Source organism: Marmota monax, unplaced genomic scaffold (genome assembly GCF_021218885.2).
Source record: "Marmota monax isolate L192 unplaced genomic scaffold, Marmota_monax_Labrador192_F-V1.1 WCK01_AAM20220418_F8-fsc00022, whole genome shotgun sequence".
Lineage (NCBI taxonomy): Eukaryota > Metazoa > Chordata > Mammalia > Rodentia > Sciuridae > Marmota > Marmota monax.
The window spans coordinates 15222721-15245721 of record NW_026695215.1 but is presented as its reverse complement, the minus strand read 5'-3'; the positions used below and the strand labels follow the sequence as shown (position 1 = coordinate 15245721).

The 23001-nt window shown below is 33.3% G+C and overlaps 1 protein-coding gene across 2 annotated transcripts in view; it reads left to right on the top strand.

The window, feature by feature from the left end:
• Positions 1-21775, top strand: part of Slc25a36 (solute carrier family 25 member 36) — a 32408-nt gene extending 10633 nt beyond the window's left edge. Inside the window, exons 2-7 of one of the 2 annotated variants that reach the window (XM_046431524.2) lie at positions 3055-3219; positions 4824-4901; positions 8581-8681; positions 16380-16446; positions 17285-17574; positions 18143-21775. In XM_046431524.2, coding sequence (XP_046287480.1) covers positions 3055-3219; positions 4824-4901; positions 8581-8681; positions 16380-16446; positions 17285-17574; positions 18143-18339 — 898 coding nt within the window. In that variant the 3' untranslated portion in view covers positions 18340-21775. The remainder of the gene's footprint in view (positions 1-3054; positions 3220-4823; positions 4902-8580; positions 8682-16379; positions 16447-17284; positions 17575-18142) is intronic. The other variant, XM_046431525.2, reaches the window with a different exon arrangement.
• Positions 21776-23001: the final 1226 nt, after the last annotated feature.

Below are 23001 nucleotides of genomic sequence, written 5' to 3'. Positions count from 1 at the left end.
GTACACCTAGGCATCCTGCCTTTGTTGTGCAGCTTGTCAGCCTATTCTCTGTTAGTTCTTTGCTTTATCTCTATCTGCAGTATGTGGTTCCCTTGATCTGGGATTTTGAGTGGCAAAACTGTTTGTTGCTTTTTGACATTTCCCTCTGCAAGCCTTTCTCTTTACTAAGGCCCTTTCCATTGGCCTCACTGAAATCCTGTGTCTGCTGATTTTTTCTGGCATTCTCTGATGTGGGGGCATATTTCTTTAGAAGTTGAGATTTTCAACATGGAAGAGAGATAAATCAAGGAGGTTAATCCTGTTTTCAAAAATAGGAATTTTAAATGACTAGTGAAGTAATTGTTTTGTTTTCTACATCAATTCTGATGATTTTGTTTTATATAATAATTACTTTAAAATAGCATGAGAAATACCAGAATGCCACCCCTAAACTGCACATGGATTGCATTTTATAATGTGGAACTGCTTCAGGACAACCCAAGTGTTGTGTATACACACTTATACCACACCGATCTCTATACAGTTAAGATCCTCATTATGTGTCTTTTATTTGTGGATGTAAATATTAAGTTTATTAAATGTTTCACATACTAAAAAAAATTCAGCCGGGGCGCAGTGGGACATGCCTCTAATCCCAGAGGCTCGGGAGGCTGAGATTGGAGGATCTCAAGTTCAAAGCCAGCCTCAGCAAAAGCGAGGCTCTAAGCAACTCAGTGAGACCCTGTCTCTAAATAAAATGTAAAATAAATAGGGGATGTGGCTCAGTGGCTGAGGGCCCCTGAGTTCAATCCCTGGAACCCCTCCCACCAAAAAAAAATATATGTATATATATTCAGCTCCAGGTAGTTCATATGTTAGCAATTCCTATTAGTTTTCACAGAGTTTGGGATTTCTTTTTTAGATTCATCATACTACTATTTAAGTGCAATGAAATCCACCCTTTAGATGTACAGTTCATTGAATTTCAGCAAATCTATAAAGTCCTAAAGCCACTAATAAAAATGTAGAACATGCCAAGAATTACCTCATTCTTTCTGCAGTCAGTTCCTCCCTCCTCCCCCACCCTGTGGTAACCTCAGATCTCATTTTGTTCCTATAGTTTTGCCTTTTCAAGAATGTCAGAAAATTAAAGCCTTTTTTCAATTTACATGATTCTTTTGAGATCCATCCAGGTTGTTGCTTTTGTAGATTAGTATTCCATTGTGTAGATGTACCACAATTTATTTGTCCTTCACCAGTTGATGGGCATTTTTTAGCTGTTAAAAGTAAATCTGCTATAAACATTCATGGTCAGGTCTTGGTGTAGAAGTAATCTTCATTTCTTCTAGGTCAGTCCCTAGGAGTGAGATTACAGAGTTGTGTGGCAGTTGTATGTTTTAACTCTGTAGAAAACTTGTTGCGTTTTCTAAAATGGGTGTATCATTTTGCTTTCCCACCTGCAGTGTGCAAGATTTCTAGTTGCTCTTTATAAGCACTTGGTATTGTGAGTTTTTTTAATGTTAGCCATCATGGTTTCATAGCTCTTTATGGATTTGCTTTGCTTTTCCCAGATGACAGCTCTCTTTACTTACTTTCATGTGTATCGTTGGTAAAATGTTAAATCTTTTTCTATTGAGTTATTATCCAGTTATTCATGTTTCTGAATACAAGCACTTTATCAGGTATATGATTTTATGATTTGCAAATAATTTTTCTTTTCATCTTTAGCTTGTCTTTTCATTTTGGTGAAGTCCAAATTTGATTTTTTTTTAAATGATTCGTTTATGCTTTTTTGGTAATTAAGAAAGGTGTTTCTTACCCAAACTGAAAAGATTTTTTCTTCCAAGAGTGTTAATAGTTCCATGTTTTTACATTTAATTCTCTGATTCATTTTGAATTAATTTTTAGATATGGTGTGAAGTGTAAGGTCAAGTTTTATGTTATGAATCCATGTCCTCTAATGTTAGTAGTTTTGTTGTGTAAAGTTTTCACTCTTAGATCAACAGTATACAGTTGGTTTCTATTTTCTTGGTGATGTGTACTGTTACATCATTCTTTATCTCATTTAATGCATTTTTATTTTAAATTTTATTTGTAGTGCTATTGCTGCCATGCCTGCTTTCCTGTTACACTGCATATCTTATAGGTTTAGATGGGTATTTAGTTCTGGGGGTGGGTTTGTTTAGTGTATTCCTTGCTGCTTCCTTCAGTGCCCTCATGGAGGTCCATGGTAACCTCTGGCTCTCAGTGTTTTGTTTGACTGCAGTGAGAACTGTGCTGAGTCACCATCCTCTGTGGTTAGAAAACAGTTCTCAGCGCTTCTCTGGGTAGCTAGTATGATATGTTAAAAGAAAAATATGCTCCAGTCTTGTCTTTAAAAGGAATACTTAAATGGCTTACCAGTCTTTTTAACATGTTTAATAATTTCTTAAGAGCTTTTATTTTGTTTTGTTTTTTTGACCATCAGTCTTTTTAAAGTGGATTTTTTTTAGCTGAGTGTATGTATCTTCCATAGATTTCCACATTTTAACCTAACACATACTGATTGTGAAACTTGCCTGATGGTTTTTGTAGGTGAAATATTTCTGAGTATTTCACTGTAGGAAGAAACACGTATACTTATCCATCAGTGACTTATTTCTTGAGTTTTAAATTCAAGAAAACCATTTCTTTAGTTTTAAAAAAGACATTTGAAAGATAGGATATACTTCAAATAATGGTCTTGGTTTCAAGAGAACTACAAATCGTACAAGGGCAAGGAGCTCTAAATCATCAACCCTGAGAAGATATTCAAAGGTGTGATGTGATGTGACTTACTGGTGAATTATAGTAAAAGCACCTATGATTTGAAATCTTCTTTAGCTAATTGTTTTTTTGGGTAGTAGTAAGCTCAGTTCTTTGTAGCAGTTGATGGTGTTTATATGCAGTTAAATAAATGAAACTTTAAAACATCATTTAGTCTTCTAAAATCATTAAAAAATTTAAAGTTCAGTAGGTTGGCAGAGCTTCGGGCCCTGGGGTACAGCACTGGAGTGTGTGCTGATAAGAGATGGGTTTCCTTCTCTTGTCGTGTAGATGTGGCGGCACAGTGGGAGCCATTCTGACATGTCCACTGGAAGTTGTAAAAACACGGCTACAGTCATCTTCTGTGACACTCTACATCTCTGAAGTTCAGCTGAACACCATGGCTGGAGCCAGCGTCAACCGCATCGTGTCTCCTGGACCCCTCCATTGCCTAAAGTGAGAGCACAGTACTTGTGATGCTTTTATTCTGTTTTTCTGTGATTCCCATGTTTATATTCTGTCACGTTTTAAAAGATTTTTTTTTACAAACTTAGTGACAGAAATAATTCATTAGAAATAATAATCCCTAATGGAATAGAATAGGTTTTACATAGTTAAAGTTGAGTTTATAACTGAAAACTTTGTGTGTCTCCCTTATCAGCTCACTTGGATTTAATCTGTTTGAACTTAGTTCAGTAGTGTTTATTTTCTAGAAACAAATAAGCTCATTCATTGTGTTTACTTTTGCTACCAAAAGATTTCATCACACTTAACTTTTTCAAACTTGGTTGCTTAAGTGCATGAATAGGTAGAATAAAATGGTTAACAATTTTGAATTAAAATACCATGTTTACAGATAAATTCTTCTGATCACTAAGTATTTTAATATGACCTTGATAGTTATTACCACTTAGTATTAAAATTTTTCCTTGATACATTTTTTTTGTTGTTGTGTTTTTCAATAGTTGTGCTTTCTCTTCTCACAGGAACTTTGGAGAATCCCTCTGGGCTCTGTTTTAGTTTCTCAGTTTTTTAAACCCAAAAGCTCTTTATGTATGATTTTTCAATCCTCATAGTAACCCAATAAAGAGATACTGTTTACCTTTATTTACTGTTGAAAATTTGGATGAATGAGAAAAATACTTTCTGGTCTCAAAATTAGTCATCTGCCACCACTGGGCTCTGAATGAGAAGTCTGGCCTCAGCTCAGGTGCTTGCACTCAGCTGCCTTTTAAGAGATCTTAAGTATAGAGATGTTTGTGAGTCACTTAACTTACCTAGTCTGTTAACTCTGAATTAAAAAACCTCTCTGCTCTCTGTCTAGTCATTACAACCTCCTTATGTGGGGCATGGTGGTGTGTGCCTGTAATCCCAAAGACTCAGAGGTTGAGGCACGAGGATTGCGAGTTCAAGGCCAGACTTAGTAACTTAGCAAGCAAGACCCTGCCTCTAAGTACAAAGGCCTGGGAATGCAGCTCGGTGGTAGTAAAGTACCCTCATTTCAATCCCAGGACCAAAAAAGTGAATAAAGCAATGAGGTCTTTTATAGAGTTAGTATTCTGTATAGGAAGTGTTAACTGAGTGGAGGGAGAAGTGATAGCAGTCAAAAACTCCAGTCCCCTAAAAGGTGTTAGGATGATAGATTTTTGCCATAATACTTCACTGGAATGGTTGGATATCATCATACTGTAGTACTAAGTGTTTTGTTCAATATTGAATAAAAGGCCTCAAAACCAGGAAGGAATTTACATTTCTAATTAAGAATTGAATTTCCTGTTAAAAATATCAAAATGAGAAGATTGAGATAAGAGTAGCATAAATATATAAAAGTCTTCTTTAGAAAAGAATCTGAATTGAGTTCTTTTTATTATTGCTAGTAAATTGATTGCCAGTCTTCAGCACTTTGTGCTATTTCTTGAAAAAATAGATTTTTATAAGTAAGGAAAACTAGACAGAAATGCCTAACATAATACAAACAGATTTAGGTTCTAGCTTTGCTATATAAAATAGATGAAGCACCAGACCTAGAACGTTTCTAATGTAATTTTTGTCTTTTTTAGGGTGATCTTGGAAAAAGAAGGGCCTCGCTCCTTGTTCAGAGGACTAGGCCCTAATTTAGTGGGGGTGGCCCCTTCCAGGTAAGAAAAATATAAATTCAGATTAAGTAGAATTATGGCAGTCTTTCTTGTTTCAGGGTATCTGGATTTAAATCATTTATATACAGTTAACTGCAGTTTTTAGTGTTTTGGGGAAATATTTTCTTTTTAAGGATTTTGGACATTAACCAGGACAAATTTACAAAGTAATGCTTGGTGGCAGGAAGTGGTACTGGGTGTTTGGAAAACTAACAGAATTTCAGCAGGTTAGAAATTAACAGTTGTGATATGAATGCAAAGGAAATGTTCATAATATAAGGTAAAAAGTATAGTATTTGTATCAAATTATCCATGCTCTTATAGTGGGGAAATAAAGAAGTATGACATAACATACCTAGAAGTTTGAGAAACATTGTTTCTAAATAAGAGTTGTAAATTTTTAAATTCCATGAATGGACCTGAGATTTCAGGTGTTGGAGGAGATATTCAAAGTTGAAAATAGGGAAGATAATATGTATATTTGTATTGGATTGAATAAGAGAAGGTAAATTAGTAATGTTTGTTAAAAAAAAAAAAAATCTATAAATTCCCTTAGAGCTAGTGGCTACGTATTGAGTTCTCCCAGGACAATAATTATACCCTCTTAATGACCTTTGGGAGTTGGAAGAATTTTTTTCTTGTTGTGGGGAATTGAAAATCTATGCAGAGTTAAGGCCATAAACTACTGATACTTTGTAATAGGTGTTGGTGGTTTTTCTGAATTTAACTAAACCCGTTCATACATCTTTTAAAATTTTGTCTTTAGGAAAAATAACTTTTTAAAAATGCATCCCTTGAACCTAAGGGTATAATTAGAATATGTCTTTCAAATTTTTCTGCTTCAGATGCTACCCTAGTCTGTACTCCACTTGAAGTTAGTGCTCCTTTCTGATTATACAAATAGAAGTTAAGCTTCAAAGAAACAAGATGGCATCTGTAGAATCAGAGAGCTATAAAGGGTTCAGGGCTTAGAACAGGATTGAAGAAAGGAATAGAAAGTCTAAAACAAGAAAATCTGTGCAGCATTGAAGGTCAGTAAGATGCCTACAGTACCTACCATAGTAAGGAAGGCCCAGTAAAGGGAGATCTGAACACAGTCAAGGTGGTAAGGATATCAGTGTGGGGTAACAGTGACCATCTGAAAGGTTACGCAGATTGCACCAGGCGGAGGTACAAAAGGACCTCTCAGTGAGATCATTGTGAAGCAGTCTTTGCACCAAGTTCAAAAGACAACAATTAAAGGAACTTAGCAATAAGAAAAAGAAAATTGGGAATTCTAAAACTAAGCCTTTTTTTTGGCTTCACTAACAAGCCAAACAAATAGTTCCATTTCCTATTAAAGAAGCCATAAAGATCTGGAATATTACTTTATCATTTCTCTGATGCCATTTTATCTTAGGTTGACTTCTTTCATGATGTAAGATGTACAAAGTTCCTATTTAGAATAAGCATGAGCACAACAGCTCTCTGAATCCAAATCTTGAACCAGATTCATGTCTAATTACTTACTAGATTTCAGCTTTTTTTTTTTTAAGGAAATTATTCATTTTGCATCTTTCTTGTTTAAAAAAAAAAAAAAAGCATTATAGCATCGAATTTGACTTTCCATCTTAAACATATTGTCTATTACCCTGTTCCCCTTCCCATACACTAACTTTCCTCATAGATAACCATCATTAACAATAGTTCGGTGTATAGCTTCCCAGTAATTTTTCTGGGTTATCATATGCATAAAAACATATGTAAAATTAAATGTATAATTATCGCCTATATAAAATCGAGCTCATACTATTCAACCTAATTTGTGTTGAAGCTCTTTAAATGTTCTGTGGGTGATATTTTCTTTTTTATTATATAGTATGACTGCCCCCTCATTAATAAGCATTCCCTCAGAGATGCACGTTAAAAGATTATTTTCAGATTTTAATATAAAAAAACAGTGTTGTGGAGCTGGGTGAAGTATTGCACACCTAAACCAAACTTCTCGAGGCTAAGGCAGGAAGTTCATACGTTCAAGAATAGCCTAGGCAACTTAAGAGCGAGGCTATAGCTCAGTGGTAGAGTCTTTGCGTACCATGTGCAGTTCAGTCCCCAGTGTGGTAGGGGGGAAAAGTAGTATTATAAATGTAGAACCTTTGAGTACTTAAGCAAGTATATTCTTTCAAGATGTTTACCCTGAAGTAGAACTTCTGCATAAAATGGCATATGCACATTTAAAACTAGAGAATACTGTTCATTTGCCTTCTAAAAAGGCATACCATATTTTTATTATCAAATAGTGAATCCATTTTTCTTTTATCCACAATCTTACCAATTCTGGCTACTGTCCATCTTGTTAATACTTGCCAGATGAGCTAAATATGATTTTTTTTCTGTTTTAATATATCCTTGTTTAATTTTTGATGCAGCAGCACTCTCATTCTTAATACTTGACATTTCATAGCTCTACTGTGAATTGCCTGAATGTATTCCATACTTATTTCCTCATTAGGATCTTTTTTCCCTTATTCATTTCTAGGAATGAGATGTTTGTTCTACTTCACAATTTAGCATCAAGTGTATACTGTTTTTTTTTCTTTCTTATAAAGTAGAATTTTTTTAATTGTTAATTTCCCTTTATCCTTAACCACATTTAAAAAGATGTAACAGTGAAACTTTCCATTTGTACTTATCTGTTCTTTATTGGATAGATAATTAGGACTGTTGAGAAATAGGATATAGGAAATAGAAAGCAAATAATTCTATGCCTGGAAAGTTAAACACTGGGGATGTAAAAAGTCAAAGTATGTTAATGGAAAATATTTACAAATTTAACAGAATGTTCACAAACGTTGACAAACACATCCCAATCTGATGGTGTGATTTCACTTGTGGGGCTGGGGTGTAGCTCAATGTAGAGTTCGTGCCTCTCATGCCTGAGGTCCTAGGTTCAGTCCCCAGCACTGAAAAGAAAAGAATACCGTGAACTATTCTGTATGTTATAGCTAAGACTATGCTATATTAAAATTTTTAGCAAGTACTTTAGTGATACTCTCCTTTCCCCACCAAAAAGTTACACTCAGTTGATACTCAGCTTAGTTAGGTGTACTTCTTTAGCCTTAGTCTTGCACAAACCTCACAATCATGCACGGGGTTTCCAAGCATAAAAGTCTTGTACAAATATTTGTACCAGTTAGTCAATTTCTTTTTCTTTTTTGGTACCAGGGGTAAACCCAGGAACACTTGACCATTAACTGAGCCACATTCCCAGCCCCATTTCTATTTTACTTAGAGACAGGGTCTCACTGAGTTGCTTAGTGTCTCACTATTGCTGAGGCTTGCTTTGAACTCACAATCCTCCTGTCTCAGCCTCCTAGCCGCTGGGATTACAGGCATGTGCCATGGCGCCCAGCTCCAGTTAGTCAATTTCTAAGAAGCATCAAAGTACTGGGTAGAGGATTGCTTAAGGATAGAAACTAGGAACTTTGCATTGGAGTTTGTCCTTTTTTTTTTTTTTTTTTTTTAATCAATACAGAAAGTATTTAAGGGTATTCACGTAAAACTGTTAATCTGATGTTACATGAGAATATGACTGATACTTGGTGTTTAGATTTTTCCATTCTGAGATTATGAAGGTAAATTTACATTTAAATCTTAAGAATTAGACAATGTGCTTATTGACAAATTTAAATTTTATTTTTAGAGCAATATACTTTGCTGCTTATTCAAACTCCAAGGAAACGTTGAATGGTGTGTTTGATCCTGATTCTACCCAGGTACACATGATTTCGGCTGCTGTGGCAGGTATGAATGTATAATACTAAAAGACTAAAAACTTTCTGAAACCCAGAGACTTAATACTGAATTTTGATGAGTTTATTTTGAAAAGTTAAGATGATTAGTGTGCTTTCACTGACTAGCATGTGCAAAGATGATTTTTATGTTTATTTGTATTAAACAGATTTGATTAGGTACATGGAAAATTTGTTGTAAATTGGCATTTTTGTCTTTAGGACTTTAAGTAATAAGATAGATAATATAATGTTCATATTGTTCTATAATTTACTGAATGTTTAGTATTTACTTTTAACAATTTTAAGACTCCAACCATAATTACGCTATAAGTTACAGAGCTGTAATTTATTCTTCTCTCCTCAATTTCTGTTAGTGCCTTTTCCCTTTTTGCTGCATGTTTTGGCTTCTGTCTGAAATGTGCCGGCAATTCTTGGTAAAGTATTCATTTTGTCCTGTGCTCAAATGCTGAGATTTTTGTGAGTGATGTATATAATTCAAGCAGTTACTATAATGTATGTACTTTTTAAAATATATTTATCATCCCACATAAATGAGACTAGATACTACCAGAAATTTAGACACTGGCTGTGTGGACATGCTTGTTATAGAAATGTTTCCAGGAACTCTTCTGTCATCATTGATGAGTATATATGATTCTGAATTAAAACAGTTGGCCCCAGGTCTGTGCACTGCCTTAAAAATAAACTATGGGAGATTGGTTTGACCAGTCTGGTTCTGGAATCATTTGCTGCCATGCATGTTAGACAAAGCCATGAAGTTTGGTTCTGAATAGAAATTTTCTAAGTTTTCTGAGATTTGTTGCATATTTAACTATATTTTACATTTCCAAATTATGCTGTGGCTTTATAAAGTGGACTGTAGCCACTTTTATCAGCTGATGATCAGTAAATAGAGTGTCAGTTATGTGCTTAATAATGAGTGCCTTAAACTGTTAACCATTTTCTGTTTAGAAATAAATTGGATCAATTTGAACCACATATTTAATCAACTAAGTGTAAGTTTGAAATACTAATTTCTGAAAGGTTGGTAGTCTTTACCATATAATAAATCTAGCATATACCTACATATTGTTTTCAAGCCTTTCCATATTTAGCTATTGTTGATTGACTGTTGAAGTTTAAAAGTTGGAAGGGACAACAAAATTAACAATCAAGATAGTGCATACTTTGATTTACCAATAAGGAGATCTTGGGCAAGTTAGGTAAATATGTGAGCCTCTTGACCTCATCCATGGAGTGTTGATGTAGACAGACTTGGATTTTGAGAAATAGTTCTTTTATGATAAAGATTATCTAGTTAAAACTAGAATTATTTTTAATGTACATTTTACAGATGTTGAATATATGGATATGATTTTCCCCCTACAAATTTTGAGTATAAGGTAAAAGTTAGTGGCAGTGATAAACCTAATAACTATTGGGTTAGGTTCTTTAAGAATATATTTCTGGCTTACCAGTGTATATGATTTTCATTTTTAACCCCAGAAAATTATTTTAAAAAATGTTAAAAATGTTGCCTTTTTGAAAAAAATTGAAATCAAGAAAGTAGATAAACATTGCTTTGAATGTTTATAATATCAGTATTACAAATTAAGAGGTTCAGAATCTTTTTTTTCACTGAAGCACCTTATTTCATTAAAATAGCTCACCAGAATTTACTATTATGTATTTGTATCACATTGCAAAGAAATTCAGTAAAATTGTCATTTTGTACTTTTTTCTCAAATGGGTACAAATATTAACTCAGGTTGTTTTTTATCTATACATTGATACTGTTTGCCAATTTGAATTCCTTGCATTTTAGCAAATTGATAGTCATGCTTGTTCAGAGACTATTGCACTATACACTTACTGTGTAATTTTAAGATATATTTATTTGCAGTTACATTGTTCTGAGAATTATGCTTTCAGAGTTTCCTTGCACTATTCATGAGCTTTAACATTTTAGCATTACAATTTTAGGGTTTTTTTTTTTTTTTAATAACTACATCCTGAATGGTTCAGTGCAGACTCATTAAGGTAGCCTTTTGCCCCCTTCATTCTTAAAATAATCTAGACCAGAGTGCTCTGAGTTTTCTTCAGGATCATTTTTAGAGGTCTAACTGAATGATTTTGGAGTGTGAAATACTTAGAGATATAGTCATGTGAAAAAACAGGTTTTTAAAAATTGACTATTCAAGGAAAAAAAGCTAACCTTGTCACTTTTCGTATCAAAAATGCACTAAAAATAGGTAATTCAGCATTTTTCCTGGAAATTTTTGCAACACCAATTAGCATTCATGTTAAGGATTTTAGTAAGGCACTATTCACTTAATTTTTATTCCAAGTAACCTCTGGTTTCATTTTTATCAACTCAAAACATTTAATTTATTTTATATAACATTTAATTTATCTACTGAAACAATTAAAAGGTCAATTAAAGTGAATCTTTTCATTTGTTTTAGTGTTACAGGTGAATGCTGTAAGAATTTTTAAGTCTGTAAAATATACCTATAAGTTTTCATGTATTAAATAAAATTTCCAATTATGAGGATATTTAATCACACTAAGTAATGTTGACTTTTCTTAATGTTTTACCTGCTATTTTTCCTTCTACATACGACCTTTGTCAGAGTAAGTTTATTTTAGCTATTAAGGATATCTGTCTTATGTGTGTGTTTTATTAAAATGAGCTTGAACATCCCTCTGTATACACCTAAGCACATGTGTATACAACAAAATCATTAAATTTCTCCTTTCTTTATGGTAAATTTCTTAAATTACTCAATTTTAAATTTTTAAAAAAATCTGGCATGAACATATAATAGATAGCCCTATAAATGTAAATGAAATGAATTCAAGATATATTTTTCTGTTTGACTTATAGTTCATTACTAAAGGTTAAATTTTTACTCATTAAATACAACTTTTGTCTTGCATATATAAAATATTTTTAAATAATATTTGTCCGTGGCAAATTATTTAGCCAAATGGATACTTGGACAGATGTTTTGTCTGTTTTTATGTAAATATTTTTCCTGTTTTCTGTTTTGTAGAACACAAGAAATTAAGTACAAAATAATCCAAAATATTCCATAAGTATGGATGTGCAATATTACTGGCTAGAGTGCAAAAAGTGAAAGGTACTATTGTAGCAGCATATACTTTATTTTATTAAAAATATATAATATACATATAAACAGTTCTAAAATAAAGTTAGTTGAATATTCTGGTGGGGTTTTATTTTTATTTTTTTAAAGATTTACTAACTAGGTTGATTGTTAAAAGAATAGAAAATTGTGTTTTCAGCTGTTAATCATGGTAGATAATAATGGTAGGAAAATGGAATGTGATAATCCCCTCTGAATATTTGTTTTTAGATTCCCAATTGACAAGGTTAGCATTTTTTTCTAAGACCAAAATTGGTTTCTTTTAGGTAAGTATTTGGACTCAAACTGCTACAGATGGCAGGATTTTCAGTAGTCGGTGCATTTTTATAAATAAAATGGCCCATTTTGATATTTCTTTCTTTCTTTCTTTTTTTTAACTTGACTTTTTCAAAAAGGTTAGCTCTCACAGTAAATATTTCTCAAAATCCTTCCAGTGGGATTCAATTTGTACACGTGTTTCTGATGAGGTCACTGCTTGTTGTTATGATACAGAAAAGCCTGTGTCTATTTTAGGCATTTACTGTACATTTCTCCCGAGAAAAGAGTGAGATCGTGTCATCTCATGCTCCCCATCCGCAGGTCACTTCCTGTAGAAATATGGACTAACTTAAACCTCGTGAGTACTGATCTGAGCATCTCTTGCAGCCTCTAGTATAAGAAACACACCCTGGGATTTTATAGTAGCTGTGAAATGAATAGAAGGCGGGAAATGAATTTTTATTTCCTGAATTTGTGTATGCATTATTGAGTATTTTATAAAAATTTAATTCAGATCCCTTAATAATCCTTCTAGAAGGAAGAATGGGGTATGTTTCAGTCGTCATGTAATCCTGGGGTCTTTAGCTTGGCTATAACAGCCCTGACTTCCAAAGAATTTGGTAACAGTATATATTCATAGTTGTAAATGATATCATAATGCCCTATAACTTTAGATAAAATAGTTCACTTACTAAGCATAACATATTTAAAAGTGGTTTTCATTCTCTTGTCTGTCAATACTTAGCTTACTATTCTTCTGCCAAAAATAGTGATCTTAATGCCACGACTTTCCAAATAAATGCAGGATACAATATATTAGCTGTTTTAGTTTTAATTACTTAAAAACATACTTTTTATAAGGTTCTTTTTAGGACAGTACATGAGTTTTGTTTTATAGAGTTAATTGAAATAAAATGAATTACTGAAAATGCAATACTACAGGTATCACTCACTTAATGAAATAAACATTTTCAGCAGATTTATTGTATGTGAAATTTGTTTATCTGGTTTTTAATTGGTATACACTATCAAATGGAATCTTACATGGGGCAACATGTTTTTAAAACTGCATTTAAAAACCTTTTTAAGACTATCTAATAAAACACTAATCACCCAGCTAACAGTATGGCAGTTGTATTGACACCTTGCTTTAACTAACTGGAGCAGTACTAATCCTTCTTAAACTACAAATGGATCCCTCCTATAGTTTTAAGTCTATTTTAATGTTTTACTAGGTGCTCCACATTAATATAAGTTAGCATAAATTGTCACAAAACTAAAAAGCAAAATAAGAATAGGTAGTTTCTAAATTTCAGGATCACCATTCCCAGTAACCTTGTGTGTGCTTATCTTAAAAGTAGTAGGAAGATTGTTTAGCTTTGTCTGGTCGTATGTAATTCTAAGTTAATAGTAAACTTTTGTTTTCTTCCATTTGTTTCATTTTTTTTCTAATTAATAGATTTTTCTAGATTTAGTTTAGCCTAGTAATTTCTAATTAGTTCATTATTTTTGGTTAAGAAGAAGTAATAGCATAAGACTCAAATACCATCCAGTTTTAAACTGGTAAAGGATTAATAACTAAAAGCCTGTGGGTTGTGCCTAGATTCTTTATTCAACTCATAGTTTGAATGCTGGAAGTTAGGCTAGTATCTTTATTAAGAATTCATTCTAGTTATTGGGAGAATTGAGATAGAATAATTATAGTAAGTATAGCTTACTAATGTAGTCATTTTAAGGGATCAGATAATATTTCCTCACCTGAATTTTCATATGACCTTTTATATGGGTTTAATTTGTGCCTGGAAATGAGTTTTAGTTAAGTGAGCAATACCTGTTGTTTGCTTTCTGACATTGTCTACTAATATGCACAGATAATAATTTTAAAATAATATTTTGAGCCCTAAAATTTTTAATTTATAGTAATATTTATAAATATTTATGTATATATACATATTTAAATGTGTTTTTTTTCCCCAGTCTAAAATTTGGGGAATTTTGTGTCTTGGAAAAAAATATTATTGGCAAAAACTTGGGTACTAAGTTTATATTTTTAGAATAGAACTTTTACTTAAAAACTTTGGTGTTCATCTTTTCAAATGAAATATAATAAATTAAATGAAAATTTTTACCTAGGCTATTGAGTTTTTCTAAATTTGATGTAAGAATTCCCAGTTTTAGGCTTTTCAAGTTCAATAAGCAGGTAGTTTTTCTTAAAATTTTTAAGAATGATCAGTAATTACCATCTTGAGTAATGTATTCTGTTGATTTTTGCTGTTGAACAGCTTTTCACTTAAGGAGCCTTTATCTCACAAACATTTAGCTAATATAAATATTTAAGAAAGAGGAATCAGATTCTTATTTCAGAAGTAAGAATCATTAAATTGGGGTTTGATCAGAATATGGATGTTTGATTGCTTAAAAATTATGGTTCAAATATCTTTAGTTTCACCTTTTTAGTTAGAAAAATGAGGTTCAAAGAAGAAGAAAACATTGAATAACTTTGTTTTCAGTTAAGCCAGATCATGCAAGAAAAATATTTAAACTAGTCTGATTCATAGTTTTCTGTTTTTTCCTTTCACCAAGAATATATTCATACAAAGAATCTCTTATTGAAAAATGTTTGTGGCAACAACTGTTCAATTCTAAATTTTTATTAGTTTAATTCTGATTGATGCTTCTAAAATCATTGGTCCCATTCTAGTTTTATGTTCATGTATATAATATTAAAAGCATGTAAGAGAAATAGAGAACTATATAATTCTTATAAATTATTAAAGGAATTATTTAACCAAATTTTATTCCAGTTACCTTCTTTCTTAAATAGATTTAATTGGAACATCCCTTTGTGTAACATCTGCCTATTTATAGTGTTAGAACAGTGTGTTAAGGGAGAAGCAAAATTTGAGTTAGCTATTATCTCACATAGACAGGAGAAAAGAATCTTATAAGTCCAAATTTAGCTTTGTAAACAGTTTAGTAAATTTATTTTGCATATGTAGTTACCCATAGTAACTTTGAAAGCCAAGAGCAGTTTATGATTTGTTCCACCTTATATAATATTAATTTTTAAAACAAATCATTCCTAAATATTTTACAGCATTTTTGTTCCTAAAGTGCTTATATTAAGTATGTGAAATATAATACCATCTTGCTAAAAATAATGTGCTTGACCTGCTAGCATTTGATAGAAAATATTAAAACAGTTAAGATCCTTAGATATATTTCTCCATATAAGTTTTCGAATTTAAGGGCCAGTTGAGTAAATGTAGCTTGATGTAAGTAGTTCTGTAATGTTTGTGTATATGATCTTAAATGTAAACATAAAATGTGAATACCCTGTTTTGTGTAGATGAAGCAATCTTTATAAATTCCCATCATCAAGATTGCAGTTTGTGTGCTGCTGTTTTTCCCAAACTAGGAAGATGTCAAAGAAAAGATATACACGAGCCTAGAAACTTACTGCTCCACAAATCGTAATTTTCTACCTAGAATTGAACCACCTTAGGGGCTACCCTTCTGCATAATAGTTCCTACTTAATACTTTAGTGTTAAAGTAACTTAGAGCTACCTTCTACCCTGACTTTATTCGGTATCTCTGAAAGTGAGAGGGAAGTTCCAATTTGTAACTCTGAACTTTTGAGTTTCGTATGTGTTTAAGTGTATGAAAAGTAATCTGTCCTATTAACCCTAACAGAAACCTTACCTCTGTCATACCATTATTTTAACAGTATTAGTAAGTATGTTTGTAGAAAGTATTCATGGAGCCAAATAAGTCTTTTCTGTTAAATGAATAAAAATATTAGTAAATACTGCCATTTATGTAGAACTTATTTTGAACATATTGATCTGTGACAAGAATCACACCCCCAAGTAGCTGTTCTAGAGTGCATGCTTCGTAGCCTAGAAAAAAGTTTCTGTGTGTTTGTCTGTAGCATTGGGTTTCTGCATTCAATTTAGGCAATAGACAGCGCAGGCATTCTGGGTAGGTTGGAGGAGAGCACTTTACATATAATCAGATTTTACTCTTAAAAGAGTCTTTTGTTAAGGTCAGAATTTGAGAATTTGTGTAGATTGTAAGGTCAGATAGATGTTCATGATTATATGAATTTGCAAAATAATAGTGTAAAATATCAATTATTAGTTTAAATACTTATAGAACATATCAATTAATAGTTTAAATACTTATAGACATTTTCTCTAATTATAGTCATAATTAAAGATCCTTAAAGTTAATCGTGTCTTCATCTTTACTGGAGTTCATTTTAAACGTGTTTGTTTAGGTTTTACTGCAATCACGGCAACCAACCCCATTTGGCTTATAAAGACTCGGTTACAGCTAGATGCAAGGTATGTTAATTCTTTAAAATAAAATTTAAAAGTATTTAATATTTTCTACAAATTTACGTCAGTAAGATTTCAGTGCCAGCCATTTCATTTTTTTTTCTCCTTATTTCCTTTTTCTGTTGAACTTTTTATTTTGTTTTGTTCCATGTTGAAACTTAAGTCTGCTGTCAGAAGCAAGTCTTTCCTTCCATTGCATTAAGGAAATTGTGTTGAGAACAGTTCTGAAGAAGTGCTTGATGACTCTATAGGTTCTCATTTACCATTTCCTGGAATACTAATAAGGCTATTGCTTTTAAGTGGTCGTGGGGCATTTGATGCTCACCCACTCACTTCTTGGGGATGGTCTGGGTGGAGATGGAAAAACTACAGATGCACAGAAACTCAATTATACAATTTTCTTTGTAGTGTACTGTCATCATAAATATCTCATCGTTGTCAGATATTTAAGTTACTTGGAACTGGAATTAATACAGTGTGAGGGGTTTGGTTTTGGGGTTTTTGGGGGACTTGTTTTTATCTTCAGCTGCATTCAGAATATCTGGTTCCTGTTCGAGTTTCTTGGTTATCCTCACTACCTGAACTCTAGTGAGGAGGGTGTGAAACTATAGAATCAATGAAATATATTTTGCATTCAGTAAATTAAGCTATTTACATGTTATGCATCTAATATGACAAATTTGGGACAAAAGATAGGAAATATGAAAGATGCATGTATTTTTAAAATTCTGATTTCCCTTATGAGTTAAAGAAGACCATTCTTTACTAGAATGGCATGTTTTTACTCTGTTTCATTTACTTTATTTAAAAAACCTATATACAGTGTCAATATTTTTCCTTTCAGGAACCGTGGGGAAAAGCGAATGGGTGCTTTTGAATGTGTTCGTAAAGTGTATCGGACAGATGGACTTAGAGGATTTTATAGGGGCATGTCTGCTTCATACGCTGGCATATCAGAGACTGTTATCCATTTTGTTATTTATGAAAGTATAAAGCAAAAACTACTGGAATGTAAAACTGCTTCTGTGATGGAAAATGGTGAAGAGTCGGTGAAAGAAGCATCAGATTTTGTGGGAATGATGCTAGCTGCTGCCACCTCAAAAACTTGTGCCACAACTATAGCATATCCACATGGTAAGAACAGTTGAGTCTCTGTGAATAAACTCTGTTAGATCAGAAACATTTTCCTACCCCAGCTCGCAGCATCTTTAGAATCTGTGGGATTTTACTTAATTACAGTACAACAGAATGCAGTTCTTGGAGCTTACAGTGGGACTAAAGCTAAGTAACATGAGGTATAAGCAGGTATGTGCTGTCGGACAGGAGCTGTGAGTCAGTCGTGCTCCAGCTCCAGAGGCAAATTTCAGCCACACTTAGCCCCAGCAAGGTGTCTTGGTACTGCTTTGTTAAATCTTTTTTGTTTCTCACTGTATCTTTCTGTATCCATTTAGCTCCATTTCCTATCCTGCTTCTTAACAGTTTTATCCTTAACTCTGTGTCTGTTTATCTAATATACAACTGATAGTTGGTGTACATGATTTTAGCTATGTTAGGAAATGGGTGTTACCGAAATGTGACTGGTTTCAGTAAGCTACATGTTAAAAGTCAATATCCTGAGAATGGGAAAAGGAATGTGCTCAGTATTGTGAGAGTGTAAAGATACAATAATATTTAAATAAGATGATTTTCTTTCTTTCCTAAGCAGAAGTTGTAAGAACAAGACTACGTGAAGAGGGAACAAAATACAGATCTTTTTTTCAGACACTGTCTTTGGTTGTTCAAGAAGAAGGTTATGGATCTCTCTACCGTGGTCTAACAACCCACCTGGTGAGACAGATTCCAAACACAGCCATTATGATGGCCACCTATGAATTGGTGGTCTACCTACTCAATGGATAGCAGCAAAGGCTGCCACACTACAAAGAGGGAAGACCAAAAAGATTACAGTGGACCATGGAGTAGCAAAGCCAGCATGGTGGACAGAAGGAAAGTAGTTGGGAACATGTAACTGTGCCTCAGCAGCAGTGTGATTGAGGTGGTAACCATGTCACATTACTTAGTCTCTCAGTAATGTGAACAATCCTTGGCTACCCTTGAGGAAATGCCTTTAGAAGCACTCCTTCTCAAAATTGCCATTTTCTCTACCATGTCCACAAGATGCAGTTGTGTTTGTTGAGTAATGGCATTCAGAGTGTAGTGTTGTTCCATCAGCATTTTTTCAGTCTCTAAACAAAGCCATCCCTAATTATATACTGTACTACAACTATCCAAAGATAGTATTTGACAGTCATAATTTCTAACTTCTGGCATTTAATCCCTATAATACTGTAGAATAATAATAATAGATCCTGAGTATTATTTTCCCATTTTCCTGAGAGGACCTGGCACAGTATTTTAAATTTAACTATTTGGCATCAATAGTTAACTGTTATTGACAACCAATGAAATTGTGTCTAAATACCTTGTGTACTTTTAGCATTAAGATGTTTTGGTTTCCACGACTAACCGGTGCTTGATGTTGAGCATAATGTGGACTTTAAATTGTTAGAATATCAAACTCACAGTAGTTTGGCAAAATAAACTAGTAAAACATTAATTCTTGGCCATTTCAATGACTTGAATGTGTCTTCAAATCTTACCTAATTTTATGGTACATGAATGAATGCAAATGCCTTTTCAGTAATTTACTTGTTATGGACTTGAATTAAGTATCACTTAGTTAAATAGAAAATTTTACTACTTCTGAATCTTTCTCTACTTGCTATCACTTTAAGAATCTAAACCTTTGAATCATTTCCAGATCTGTATAGATTAGATTTATTTGTAGAGAAAATGGTAATTTTCAGTTTTGCCCTTATGAGTTTTTTTTAAAGCTGATATTAATGTGGGACAGTATAGAAGAGGAGCCCTCTGATTCAGAAGGTAATGATCTTAATTGACTTAGAGTTTATAAATGAACAGTTACTTCTGATGGAAATTTATTCTGTCCTATTTTCTCAAATGGTCTATCATAGAAAGATTCAAGTTAGAGTGAAATATGTTGACAGGATGTAACTTTTAAATTTTGCTATTAAGTAACCTGCACCTTTTAAGACTTTAAATGTGTTCTATATATGGCCCTTATGAGATGTCTGCTGTTATACCATGTCAAGGGACTTTTGCCTATGGATGTTGCTATACTGGTTTATAAAACTTCTACAGTTGAACTCCAGTGTGGTCCTCAGTTCAGTCTACCTTAACTTGACATTTTGTGCAATGGCTTTATCTTAAGAATGACTCCTTGTGAATGCACTTTGTGGCCTTGGGGGTGGGGAGGGAACAAGAGAGGAGAGAATTTCATGTTAACTTTTGTTGTTGTTGTTTAAATATTGGTCTTAGGGAGAAACATGTTCATAACATTTTTCTGGGTTTTTGTTTTGAAGGTCTAATAATGTGTTTAAGCATTCTTCATACCCTGCAGTGCCACAACATTATGGAAAAGCAACATGTCATTGCAATTTTTTTTTTTTCCACCAATGAAGCTCTCTTGACTTCTCCTACTTAACTTCCTTGTAATCAGCAGTAACTGGATGTTTTTGAGGTGCTCAGTTGGAATTTAAAATATTCCAATCTATTTGGAGACCAAAGGCAAATTCAGTTTTGTTACCTATTGTTATTTAACATTTTTTTAAATTTTAATTTCTGCTTTGACATTTATAGTGAGGAACATACTAAGCTCTCTCCCCACCAGAAGACTACCCCAGAGGTTTTAACTTAAAATGAGAAAAGGTCTCATTCCATAATGTTTGCCTTTTCAGTGCCATTTATACTGCCTAATACAGTGCCATTTGCCTTGTGAAGATCCATAAATAATGTGTTGAATGTAGGACACACTCCCTAGTCTTACTGATCTCAGTGCCCCACAAATGAAGAATGACATGAAAACCAGCAGCTAAGGAACATCTCATTTTGTTATAGCAAATTCATAACAAGTGTCCTTCGAGGATGGTATTCTATTTCTGTTTATATTTAGCAAGCAAAACTTACATTGACCTTTCGTGCATTATATCAGCTTTTAAAGTGCATATTATGTGTGTACTAGAAGGAAAAGATTTTCAAGTCTTGGGCTGCATTTGTGCAACAACTAGGAAGAAGCAATGAAGTCTGGTTTTTCCCCTGAGTACATTCTGCCATCGTTTACACTAGGACAGATAATTCAAAAAAGAAAACTACATATGAAAATTGCTTTAGTGCAATTAAAGTTGATTTTTTAATCTATTCTAATGTTTAAAGACAAAGATGTTAATCAGCATTGGACTTTTTAAAAACTTTCATCTGTTTTCTATCAGAACTTTTTAGATTTGTTGTTGTTGTTTGGTAGGAGATCATTAGCACTCCAGATTGGTCTGTATTTTATTACAGAATCTTCTCAGAAATTGAATTGAATTTCTTCAGGTTCAGGCAGTAGGTACTGAAAGCTTATGCTCATAGAGCAGCCACTCCCAGAAAGAGTTTGCTATGTTTCGCAGTCCAAATCTGAGACCACGGTGCCACCCCTGTGGTTGTGAGTACCATACAGTGCTTTCAATTCCAGGGGAAGAATCTACCAGGAAACCTCCGTCTTGGTTCTGGTTATGTAACTTTGTAGAACCAACCTTACTAGAATAGGCCCAAACTGATTAGTAACTTTGAAACCAAAATAGAATATCATGAGGTTATTTAATCCAACCTTTTGTCTCATACCTAATGTGTACTGTGGAGTAGCATTATTTTAGGACCAGCAGAATCAGGGTTGTAATAAATTAGTCCCTCTTCCAGAATCCCTCATGCCTGTTTTTGTGGTTTACATGCTCTTCTACCCAAATGTAGTAATTGTAGGGACCCTTTGGGACTGATTCATACTGTAGGAGAAAAAGGCTGACTGTACTAATCATGACTTTAACATTCCTAGGAATATAGTCGTTTCTGAATGGTGTAAATTGAAAGGAATTTTAATATATGAAGTACAGTATGCTTTCTGTTTTTAACTCTCTATCATGCTCTTATATTTCCCGTTAGTCTGTACATTGATTTTATGCTACTCCTTTTAGGAACTGAAAAATTCTAGTCCTACTCAGTTATGTTAATAAACTTTTGAATGTGTACCCCATTGTATGTGAACAATTAAATTATGACCTATCTGCCACCGCTAACACGTCAACTTTTAAAGAGTTGGTAACTTGCCCATTTATGTGAGTTTTGCTCTTCTTTCATTTATGTACATGGCTGTAAATTATGTGCATATATTCTGTATTTATGTTAACTAGCTTTTACTTGAATTGTTAAAATTTAAAAAAATTAAACTATGCTTATGAAATTGTGGTGACTTTGTTTCTGTTTGGCATGGTGAAACTAGAATCACGTGTTAATAGGACTGTCCTGTGTGTAGAACCAAAGTGCATTGTCAATTTGAAGTGAAACTTGACCATTCAACACACCTTTTTTTGAGGCACCTTCTGTCTGCTAGACCTAATAATATCGTTAGGAATCAACAGGTCAGATAACCCAATTCCCTCATGGTTTGGTAAGAATATCTATTCTTGGATATTTTCCACAGTCCAGTGTTTTTCATGTATCAAAATAGAATCAGTTTACCCAGAACATTTTTAAGAAATTGGAGTCTAGGTTATTGGATTTATAACCCTAGGTTGTAACATTTTTAATTTTTTTGTTTAATTCTAGCTTTTAGGAAAGTTAAAGATATTAAAAATATAAAGCTGAGAACTTGTTAGAATAACCAAATGAATCCATGTTAGGTTGAACTATAACTAACACATTTTATCATGATGTTTCTTTTTTCAGTTTCCTTGAATTTACGCAACAAACGTTACTCAGTCTTATAGGCAAGGATACATTTCTTATCTCAAGATTAAGTTGAAATGTTCATTCTACTAGTGAATGTAACGACACTGACAAGTCATGCTTGGTTGGTGTGGTCTAGCCCCCTCCAAGTTTAAATTTGTTTGTATGTTCGTTACTGAATGACCTATGACAGGAATGACTTGGGAGATCATGGTTTTTTTATAGTTCAAGTGTGACATCTGTACAACTTATAAAACTAAGGCAAGTAAACAAAGTAGTTAAATGATGTCCTTTTTTCCTTTCTTTTTATACCAACCAGCAAGCAGTCTTGATATGTATTGAATCAATCAAAATGTGTGTGTGTGGAGTGCTGTTTATACAGTGGTTCTGTGTGATTTACTAACAGCCTATAGATAGTAGACATAGGGGGTGTTCATTGCAATTGGACTTTTCAAATTGGAGCTCGAGTCTATCCTGTGCATACTGTTCTCAATGGTGCTTAAGATGACATTAGGACAATATTTTTTAAGACTTCATTTAAAGGAAAGATCTGTAGGAATTGGCACAGAGTGAAAGCATATTAGGGAGTAATGAGAAATAGAACTGAAAATGTAAACTGGGACAGTAAGAATTGCCTTCGGACCTGCCCTCTGTAGACCTTCAATGAAGTATTGAAGCAACCAGGAACCACTGGAGTTTTCCCCAAAGGGCAAAACATGACATCAGGGAAAGTCAGTCTTA